General features: G+C 36.2%; 1 protein-coding gene across 33 annotated transcripts in view; it reads left to right on the forward strand.

Moving 5' to 3' along the window:
- Nucleotides 1-11,419, forward strand: part of CREM (cAMP responsive element modulator) — a 73,688-nt gene extending 62,269 nt beyond the window's left edge. For 13 of the 33 annotated variants that reach the window (XM_078450266.2, XM_078450277.2, XM_078450273.2 and 10 more), the window contains 3 exons: nucleotides 902-937; nucleotides 4,952-5,108; nucleotides 10,681-11,419. In XM_078450266.2, the coding sequence (XP_078306392.1) occupies nucleotides 902-937; nucleotides 4,952-5,108; nucleotides 10,681-10,825 (338 nt within the window). In that variant the 3' untranslated portion in view covers nucleotides 10,826-11,419. Of the gene's footprint in view, nucleotides 1-901; nucleotides 938-4,951; nucleotides 5,109-10,269 lie in introns of all 33 variants that reach the window. The other 20 variants (XM_078450279.2, XM_078450272.2, XM_078450267.2 and 17 more) reach the window with 3 other exon arrangements.
- The last annotated feature ends 205 nt before the right edge of the window (nucleotides 11,420-11,624 follow it).

An 11,624-nucleotide genomic window follows, 5' to 3' on the forward strand; every position in this document is an offset into this window, starting at 1 on the left:
GTGAGACACCAGGCAAGGACACAACTGATTTGCACATTGGGAACACTGGTGTGGTGGTAGGAGAGGAGCGAACCAAATGAGAAAAGTGAAGACATCGGTAGCTTCTTGGAGCTACAGAAAAAGTCCCCCGCTTTATAAGTATGACTTCAAACTTACCTCTATTGCTTGTTCCTTAGGTATATTTGGGATTAGGGACACCTAGCAAAGTGACACATGAAGGTAGGAAGCTCCATTTATAAGAATGTTGTTATTCAGTTAATGCGCTCAGTACTGCAGAGATCTCAATAAGATATATACACAAGCAAGATCACCACCATTTGGGATGCGGAAAAGTTGTTCCACTTTGAAAGCTATCAGGATAGGCATTTGGCTGAATTTCTTATTTCTGTCTTTGTTAGGAAGAAACAAACACCTCTTTGACTTGTGAGGCTTTTCATTGTCTTATTACCAGTCTGATGAGCTTGCACCATTTGGTTATTTGTATTTCTCCACCTTTGAGGTTCCATTCTAAATGATTATAAACATTGAAAAGGACATTTTATATTATCTTTTAATAACTTATTTTCTAAAGGAATATAATACAGCATAACAATTTTTAATAGGCATATTTCTGGACAAAATAAGGAATAAGAGCCATACATTTCAATCATTCTATTACCCAGGTTTGTTAGAAGGGAAACTCCAGGGGAAAATATATTTATGGATGTTATATGCCTTTTAACTAATATACAGCATAAGCATAATTTGGAACATTGTCTTTCAGAACTTAAGGAAGGGAAGAGGAAGGGAACTAACATTTGCTGAATGCCTACCATGTGCCAGGCACTGTGCTAGACACTTTGACATACATTACAGGGGTTATTGTGAGTATTAAATGAGATAATGTATCCCCATTTTACAGATGAGGAAACTGAACTTGCCCCAAGTCACATGGCTGGTAAGTGGCAGAGCTGGACTAGAATCCAGACTCCAAATCCCGTGCTTTTTCTCCTATACCGTGTTTATAGCTTGCAAAGAGAGGTATGAAGTTAATGACCAAAATTGAGAGTTCTAGGATTTTCTTTTCCCATGAAATATTGATACTAAACCTAAAACACACTAAAAAATTCATGTCAGGATAGTTGGACATATACTATAGTTAGAACTCATCTGCTTCTCAGGTGCCAGATGACTAGTATCTAAGGGAAGAGTAGGAAATAATGCCACTTTGAATAAATACAGAGCATCTTGTAAGGGCTTCCCATGTCTCAGTGTTAAAGACTTAAAGACTTAGCTATAATAACAGCTAATAATAGTCTTAAAATAATAAGACTGCTTATTTTAAACATTCAAATGACAGTGGGCTTGTGCAAAACCCTGGGAAGTTCAAAATTTTTGTAGTGTATGTGTAAACCCATCAAGCATCCATTATATGCCAAGTAGCATGCTAGATTATAGAGAGTACCAAAGTAAAAAAACATATCCTTGACTTGTATTTAAAATTTTTATTGCCTTAGAATAAATTAGTATGTAAATATCTTTTTCTTATTATCTTCAGTCATAACTGTAAAGCCCCCACTGATGACTCATTTATTTTCAGAAATAATGTATACAGTGAAGTACTAGAACAAAAAATAATGTGGACACTTTTAGTAGTTAGATGGGACAGAAATTGGCCTTTATAGGAGTACAGAGATAAGACTGTGTCATCAAAGAATGTAAGATGGTTCTTTGAACTGTGATTCTAGGTATCCAATCTACTTTAAATTACCACTGAATTCATACTTCTGGAAACTGAAGTTAACTAAGAGAAAAACTTTTTTTTTTTGCCACTTGTTTCAACAACAACATTTTTTGACATTTGGATTTTCTCAAAATAAGAGATTCTCTTTGCCCATATCTTTTTAATGTATTTACTAAGATCATAGTTGAATATATGGAATTCATCCATTGACATTTACTCTGTGACCACTAAAAGTGTACCATCATATAGATTCTTTGGGATATTACAGACATTTCTTAATTCCTACTAATTAATACTAATTCATATTTCTGTCATAAACTACTGAGCTGCAATCTGATTTTTACTGAAGGAGATAAATATAGAGTATGTCTCAAACATTGTAATAAAACCCAATATATTAGCTGACATCGCAGAACTAATACATCTAAATATATCATCCCCTTCCAAGTTATCATTTTGAAGTGGTATTTTATTTCCCTAGCTGTTGGCTCAAAATCTTTTATTAAAAATTTTTTTAATGTTTATTTATTTTTGAGAGAGAGAGAGAGACAGAATGTGAGCAGGGGAGGAGCAGAGAGAGAGGGAATCCGAAACAGGATCCAGGCTCTGACCTGTCAGCACAGAGTCCGACGCGGGGCTCCAACTCACAAACTGTGAGATCGTGACCTGAGCTGAAGCCGGACGCTCAACCGACTGAGCCACCCAGGCGCCCCTCAAAATCTTTTAAGCATACTTGCTTTGAACTGCTTTTATCCTCCATGGTACCAAATTTGGTCCTTTGAGGGTGGTTTCAGCTTTTGGAAACAGGCAAAAGTTTAGAACCATTTCTGGTTTTAAGACCAATGAATGAACTTTATTTTTCATGTGTGAAGTATACCTGCCCCCCTTTTTTCCTTTAAAAAAAATATATATATATCCTTAAACAAACTTTTATGGATCATATAAGCATTCTGCTCTAACTTTATAGTATAGAAAATAGCAGATGTATACAAAAGGAGAGAGAGAGTATAATGAACCCCTCTGTACCTTCCTATTAATTTTGTTGCACTTCTCTGTGACCAGTGTGTGTGCAAAAGAACAACCCAGACCAAGGTCTGCATCCACGCTGCCTGCAAATGTCAACATGATGACATGTAAACCTCTCATCCGTCACTGGCTATTGTTCCAGTTTTAGAAAGTCTGTGTAGCCTCCAGCTGTTCTATTGTTTCAACCTTTATTATCCCATAACCTTCTTCCCTGGATGTGGGTAAAGAGAAAAGAGGACAGAACAATGCAATTCTATGCTCCATTCTATCTCCTCTGACAATGAGATTAAAATATAAAAAATCTTTAGTCAGCAGTTTATAACTGTTTATAAAATTATCTTCTTAAACATTTCCAAGCTGTAAGATAATATGGCATAGAATGAGATATCTGTGTATATAATATTTTAAATAGTCACAAAAACCAATTTAGGATTTTCCCCAAGTTTATTAATAGAGACTTTGCTGGTGATCATTATATTTGTCACAGTTACTATTAATCACCATTGTTTTTCAAATTATAGAAGGAAGGGGCAGTGCAACCTTTTAAATGGTATTTTTGTTAATCTTATGAAGACCGTTAAGTGATCTTCCCCCAACGCCATATTTTAAATTTTTTTCTTTATTTTTCACCTAATTCTTAAGCTCTGGGGGGGGGGGGGGGTGGTGTGGCGGGGAACTGGCATTTACCCAAAAGGAGCACACAGATTAGTTTTTGACTGACCCTTTAAATTGGTTGGCTATTTTCAGTGATAATATTCCATTTAAGTGGAAAAAGTCTGTGTCCCTTTGGTGTAAAAGTTCAGTTCTTACTCAATAGTTAGAATACATTTTAATGAAGCATGGAAGTGATGTGTTTTACATTTTGATTGGCATTGGTTCAGGCCAATTTTTGTAGGATTTAATAACTTTAAAAACTCTTTTTCTTGCCTTTAGCTTTGAGACAGCATGAATTTTGTAATATGTCGGAGTGTCAAATTAACTCTGGACAATACCTTCTCAAAGTTGAAACAGTGGTGGTAGAAACATATTTCATCACTTAAATCTATCTGTCTTTTCTAGGAAGCTATGTTTATTGTAGTAGAAAAGCAAATTTTGAATATAAATTAGGAAACTTGGAGGACTTTTATTAGTATTCAATCTGAATACTAAGTAAATATTAAGTCTGTCATTTGACTATGATTGTACTATAATTAGAAAACCTTTTAAATGAATACGTAGAAATATATTATTTTCTCAAGAAACCCTCAAAAGACAAAAATTATCATTCCCCAGAGAAACTAGATTTAAGTAGAGCTTTGCTGTTTTGTTTTTTATTTTGTTTTGGTTTTTAAACTGAAAATATAGTAAGCTAGTATTTTCCTTCCAGTACCTCACTCATCTGGTAGTAGGACTTGTATTTAAAGACATTCAGTAACTGTTTCAGGCCTGATATAGGGTTCAGGAAGACCTCTTATCTGGAATATTCAGAGAATGGAGATATTCTGCTTAGCTAAAATTTTTGCAGTGTTATGCTAGAACCAGCTCCCACTGGTATGTAGAGTGATTATTAAATTTTCAGGGTTTTTGTAAGCTGGTTGTAAAAAGAGCCATTATTAAAGATTATATATAAAGAAATACATACATATTTAATAAATAAGTTACATTAAAAAACAATGAATACTCAAAACTCATCACTTCTCATCATTTTATCTCTGCTCTTGAGGTTATTTACATGTCTTTTATCTGTATGTGCTACTTACTGTGTATGTCTTCCCATCTCTACATTCCGGGAGGCCACCCTGCTAGCCTGAAATTGGCCATGGTGAAAGTATTTCCGTCATACGCATTGATAAACAGGTCAGGACTGTTTTCCCCCAGAGAGCTGGTTATTAAACATTTGTCAGCATGCCACTGAGTTTAGGCTAAATGAACTATCAGTTGAAGCACTCTCTACTTTAGCCTTTGATAAACACCTTTCTAAAATGCACTGGGATGTTTTTCTACCTTAAATGTATAGAGCATGCTGAAGATTATTGTTCCAAATTGTTCCAGGTGTCTTTGATACCTCAGACTTCTTTAATGCTCAGAATAATCATCTTAAACATTAGCAAGTTCACCTCTTATGACATGTAAAAAGAAATATGTTATTTCCAGGTCAATTTTATATAAAATATCAAGTTGTAAATTGTTTATATAAATTTGTAATATTTTGTTTCATTGCAGCAGCCACTGGTGACATGCCAACTTACCAGATCCGAGCTCCTACTACTGCTTTGCCACAGGGAGTAGTGATGGCTGCCTCACCAGGAAGTTTGCACAGTCCCCAGCAACTAGCCGAAGAAGCAACACGCAAACGAGAGCTGAGGCTAATGAAAAACAGGTAGGATGTTTCACTGGGAATCAGGAACCACTTACTGGGCACATAATTTATTGCTGTGGGGCTTTTAAAGAAATTGCTTTTTCTAAGCCATTTCTCCCAAGTTAACTGTTATGTGGCATATTTGGGTTTGTGCTCTGCATGTGATGGTAATTAGATTGTCTTCTAATGAGAGTGCCTAGCCATGAAACCATGGTACATCCTTATGTGTCAAAAGGGTAATGTGTGAAAGATACATTAATGTTTTTAATCATGATGGAAGTACTTTATTACAAATAAAGATTTTTTTTAACTTGGTACTTACTTTGTGAAGTAGGTAATGAGTATAATTTTTTAGTTTCTTTATGGGCAAAATAAATGTGTGAGTTAAGCATTTCTAAACCTTTTAGGGGCACCTGGCTGATTTAGTCATAGAGCCTTCTATTCTTAATCTTGGGGTTACGGGTTCAAGCCCCATGTTGTAGGTAGAGTTTACTCAAAAAAAAATTAATTAAAAATCTTTTTTCTAAGCCTTTTATATGTAGTTTCCTTCTTTTTAAAAAATTTATTCTTGAGAGAGAGAGAAAGAGAGACAGAGCATGGGCTGGGGAGGGGCAGAGCAAGAGAGGGACACAGAATCTGAAGCAGGCTCCAGGCTCTGAGCTGTCAGCACAGAGCCCGACGCGGGGCTCGAACTCACAAACCGCGAGATCATGACCTGAGCTGAAGTTGGGTGCTTTACCAACTGAGCCACCCAGGCGCCCCTATGTAGTTTCCTTTTATCTAGTTTGTAACTTTGTTGGTTCTCTGTTATACTGAAATACATACTAATTCTGATAAATTTTAGTCAAGTGCAAATACAAAGCAACAAAGAAATAAAATTACTCATAGCCCCATCATCTAGAGATGCCTATTAATGTTATAGTGTATGTACTTTCAGTTTATGCTGTCTCCTTTTCTCACTTATTCTTGTACCATGTCTCTGTATTTTTATTTTTAAACAGGAGTATGTCCTAAAAATACTGTTTTCCAAAATTCTTTAATTTGACTTGTATATTTCTTGATTAAGTTTTTATGATGGAAAATGGTGCAAATTAATCTGATTTTCAAAATGAACAGAATAGTCTAAGAGTTCTCTCAGTTAAGTCTTGTTGCCTTATTCCTAATAATGTTCTCATTGTAAGAACACAAAACATTTCAGAGGAGATCATGTGCTTACCTATGACCAGGACCACATGGCGGTAGTTTGTTTAGTAGGCATTATTAGCAAGCTAGTTAATCTAGAAATTGTGGCCTCTGAGCTGCTATGATTCAGAAATAAGTGGTGACTTCCTAACTGTCCTTTGTAACTGAATGTGAATCAGTAGCAGCTATGTTCAGTTTACTAACAGCCCTTAAAATGTCACATTTTTATACATTATAGAACTCCTTAAAGTGGCTTCAGTTCCCAAGCAAATTAATTATCACAGACCACTAGGTGGAGTTTTGTACAGATTATCAGAAATAGGATTATTCAGGTATACACATCTTTCCCAGGGCTTGTTCCAAATTAACTAAGTCATGCTGGATTCATATTTTCCATTGTCAGTGTTTTGCTCAGAAATCCTGAAGGAGCTGAATGGATGGGGCTCACATGGTATCATACATAGTTGTTTTATGGATGGTCTCTAACTCAGATGTGATGGAGGAATATGGATATTATGAAACTGTACTTTCAGAGGTCTCTGGAGCTGTGAACATAATTGCTTGTGTGGTCACAGCAGGAAGTTGTGAAGTTCAATAAGAAATATAAAATGTGATCATAATGCAGACTGTAAAATTATTCATTGGTGTCTTATTTTCCTAAAGAAAATAAAAAGACCTAGAAAGTAGCATTCTTCTTTCCCTTTTGTCATTATTTTGTACCTTTATTTTTAGATTAAAAAATTGTGTCAGTAGAACTATCAAAATGAAATTGATGAACTGTTAGGCAGTGGGTTCCTATAAATGTGCCCCACAAGTACCTACACATGCATAAGAAATTTCCCTGGCCAGAAAAATCATGAAATTTTAGGTTTTAAAAAAGTAATCAGCAAATTACAACTATTGGATAGCGTTTGTGTTTGGGCTGTGAATAACCAAGGGAAATGGAGCCCTAACCTTGTAGGTGTTATTTTGATCTTCTATGGCTGGTCCAGAGATATGTACAGCCAGAACAAAAGCTGAGCAGTGTCATCAGGGATCCAGGTTTCTCCTCCCTGCTCTGTCATCTTCAGCACTGACATTTGTTCTTATCATCACAACATGGCTGCCACATATCTAGGCATTTCATCAGGCGGGAAGAAGGGAAAAGGGCTAGAGCCCAAAACTGGGGCTGGCTGAGTCTAACCTTTCTGAAAACTTCTCCTGGAAGACCCTCCCAGCATCTTTCTTTCCTTTTTTTTTTTTTTTTTTTTTTTTAATGTTTTATTATTTATTTTTGAGAGAGAGCATCCACGTGAGTGGGGAGGGGCAGAGAGAGAAGGAGACAGAATCTGAGGAAGGCTCCAGGCTCTGAGCTGTTAGCACAGAGCCCGATTTGGGCTCAAATGCATGAACAGTGAGATAATGACCTGAGCCAAAGTTGGACACTTAACTGACTGAACCACCCAGGTACACCAGCCCCCCTACCCCCCTGCATCTTTCACCCACATTTCCTTGGTTAGAAATAGCTAATAGAATCCCTAGCTCCAAGGGATTCTGAGAAGGATCTATTCTAGCTTTCCAGATCTCAACTTCAGAGCAGGACAAGGGAAAAGCAGATGATCAATGGCTAATAGGTTGCTCACTTGAGCAAGTACCATAGGTAGGTTTTAAGTGCTTCATTTCTACTGTTTCTTTCTTTAACTCTCATGTAACTTTCACATAAGAAAGGGTGTGGTTATGATCCTTACTTTACAGAAGAGGAACTCAGGTTCAGAGAGGTTAAGTAGTAAGTTGTAGCATCCTGCACTGGACAGAACCTGGGTATGCGATCAGGCAGTCTTTATTCCAGAGCCTGCCCGCTGTACTATACCAGAGTCATCTCAGAAAGACCTCAGAGTAAGCTTCAGATTTAACTTCATGGAACGTATGTAGGTTTTACTTATTAACCTGAAAGACCTCTTATACATTTCCTTTTTTATTCTTTGGCTGGCATTTATGATAGATATGATAGATATTTCTCCCAGTCCAGTGACAGTTTGTGTTTCTTTACAGCCGTGTCAACATTTCCTCTTTGCTATGTATTTCCTCTTCATGCTGAGGATATATCCAAATAAATGCACGGCCTGAAAACTGAGCTAACTATTAATAGAAGAAACAGGTGTTTTCCATAGCTGGGAAATACTTAGGAATGTACCATCTACTGGTGTGATCATTTAAAGCTTTGTGTTTGGAACATTTTCACTGGTAACATGCGCCTGCACCCACATGAGATATGAATTATGATATTTATGACAAATAGTATACTTTGGTAAAGAAAATGAAAAAAATAAATATTTCACAACACTGCTATTAGATATTTCAAATTTCATTTAATGGTAACTTGCTTTGTAAAATGACTATCTCCCTTCCAAATCTAGAATTTAATATAATGATCCAATCATGAAAATCTTGGTATTAATAAATGTATTTTAGTTCCTTTATAGAAAAGTTTAATTATGTTCTCAAACTGGCAAATTTATGAGCGTGCTTGGATTTATTCTCAATTTTTCCCGATGCATCATTTAGATTAAATAAATCTGTATTAAACAGATTCAGTTCACTTTTTACATTTTTTTTTTTGTTGTTGTTGTTAACTAGTTGAGAAGTCTGAGAGCTTTGTGAGTTCACAGGGTGAGGGCATTGTTCTTGGCTAGGAAGTAGGAGTTGATCTTTTCCTGCAGTTCACTGGGATTTCAAGGTCTTTTTTCTGCTGATACTGGGTCCCACGGAGAAAACACAGATAACAAGTTGTTAGTGAGAGTAAACCATCCTAAAAATACAGCAGAATTGGCCAAATCTATTGTGCACATCACTCCTGGTTCAGAATTGGGGCACTGTGAGTCGGCATTATAGTAACTGGTGTTCAGCCATCCAACACAGCTTTTGTTAATATATGTGTGAGTTATCTGTTTCAGTGTAGGCTTTTTTGATATGAAGCACACCCCAAAGGCAGTTATTTTCAGTTGACTACTCCAAAATAACACTGTTATCAGAGGGTGCATTCTACAGAGGACTTAAATGATGTGGTTGCCACCCCCTCCCACCCTAAAAATCAGGAGAAAGAGAAAAATGTTGGCTGTATTTATTCTTTTTTGGTGGGGCTATACATGAAAATGACTAGCTCATCTGTTTGTGTTTGTTGCTTTGGCTGGTCTGTCCTTTGGGCATGCCTACAGTGCTTCAACAATCTGTATATTGGGTTATTAATGCACTTGATTAGAAAACAGTCTTGAAATACACTTTTGGGTTATATAGTAGCTTCCTTTCCAAAATTTTAATTGTGGTGCTTTGACTTCATGGCTTTAAATTATCTGAATTACTGAGTGTTGTATTATGTACCCTCCCTTCTTCTCTTCCTTAATTTTCAAAAGCAGAGTCCATTTCATTTTGGTTCATGAAAATGTACATGACTTGCTTCCTGTTGTCTGTATCCAGGTTGTTTTCTAGCCAATAAACTGCTTCTTGCAGTCGTGGTTGAGCTTATTTGTTTTACTGGTATTTAGTCTTGAAGAATCAAAATCTCCAATAATGACATTTCAAGTTTCTGAGGATTAATTTTTTCCAGTATTTTTGATCAAATAAAGTTAATTCATTGTGATGGAATATGTGGCTTTTGGTGGACAAAAATAACGAAGAGACTTAAAAGGATCTGTAAGTGTTTTTGTAGAATTTCCACTTGGGAATGTGGTCCTATTGTTTTAGGTTACTGAAAACCATTCTGGTCACTGTGATCATGGAATGTGTGCCCTAAGAAAACACCATGTACAACGAATGATGGGCAAATTGTGCTCTCAAGTTGGTCCTGTTGTTTTAAAGTAATCTTATAAAAGGCATGTGCTTGGTTACATTTGTTGTGTGGCTTTGTATAAACCTTACCTAGGATTGATTGGCTGTTGAGTTTGGGGGGCAGAAGTTCATTTGAGCTGGTCTGAATTGTGCTGGGAAGTTGTTCCTGTAGTCATTTGCCTTGTGTTGGTTCCAGGGAAGCTGCCCGGGAGTGTCGCAGGAAGAAGAAAGAATATGTCAAATGTCTTGAAAATCGTGTGGCTGTGCTTGAAAACCAAAACAAGACTCTCATTGAGGAACTCAAGGCCCTCAAAGATCTTTATTGCCATAAAGCAGAGTAACTGTCTTTGACTTGGACCTTGTTTACTATGAACTCTAATCAAGGCAGGAGATGCAGCAATTCTACTAATTGCCATGTGGACTTGTGGAAGGGACACTTGTGACCCTTAAGAATCCAGTTTGGCTTAGTGTTTGACATTGAATTGGGAACGCTGTTCCAAGATTTGGAATGCAGCCATGATCACATTTAGCAAGCTTACTTCAGCCTGCTTGTCAATAGCATGCAAAAAAGTGTTTTGTTTCCCCCTTTGCTTCTACTTTTTTTCAGGGAAGCTGCTAAAGAATGTCGACGTCGAAAGAAAGAATATGTAAAATGTCTGGAGAGTCGAGTTGCAGTGCTGGAGGTTCAGAACAAGAAGCTCATAGAGGAACTTGAAACTTTGAAAGACATTTGCTCTCCCAAAACAGATTAGTAGAAATATTTAACTATGAACTGATTACAACATGTACAGTTGCTTTTGAAGGCAATACAATATATAGCCAGCAAGAATTACGGCTTTTTTCCTTTGTATCATTCATCATATTCTCTAACCTCTGACATTCCTAAAATGCCTCACTGTACGTAGTTAACTATTAGCTATAACTTCAATTTTTTAAAAAGAGACAGCTGTAAAAAATGTATGTAACATTCTTAAAATGCAATATTTGTAAGACTTGTTCCATTGCCACATATTTGCAGTTCCTAACCTCTGTGTCATGAATAGTGTCCTATGCAATAAAATTTTTTTGCAGGTCTTTAAAAATCATTTTAGGGAAGGATGATCAAGATAATGCATCCAGCAGTACAGTAAAAGCAAACCACAAACAAACAAAAAAATACCTCAGGAAAGAATTGAAAGAAAAAATTGAAAGAATCTAATGATATGCCTATATGAAAATAATAGCCTATAAATGAATTTATGGCATTTGCAGATTTTTATATTACTTGCTTTGTAAAGAAAATATTGTATTGCTGTCCTTCAATGCCATAGTTGAAGAGAGTTTTTAATAGAACCATGTTGGTTACACTTTGTAGTGTGTGGTGCTCATTTAACTATCTGAACCTTTACTACAGTTTTTACTCTATTGTGTAATATAAAAGATCTTGCAGAAAAGTTCTTAGTGTCGGTTTGAATGAATGAGCCTAATGAAAGTTATGACAAATTTTTAATATTTGGAACGTGTTAAAAGTTGACGTTAAAAATGTATCTGCATAGCTTCACGTGTGTGGAA

This window comes from Panthera onca, chromosome B4 (genome assembly GCF_046562875.1).
Source record: "Panthera onca isolate mPanOnc1 chromosome B4, mPanOnc1 haplotype 2, whole genome shotgun sequence".
Lineage (NCBI taxonomy): Eukaryota > Metazoa > Chordata > Mammalia > Carnivora > Felidae > Panthera > Panthera onca.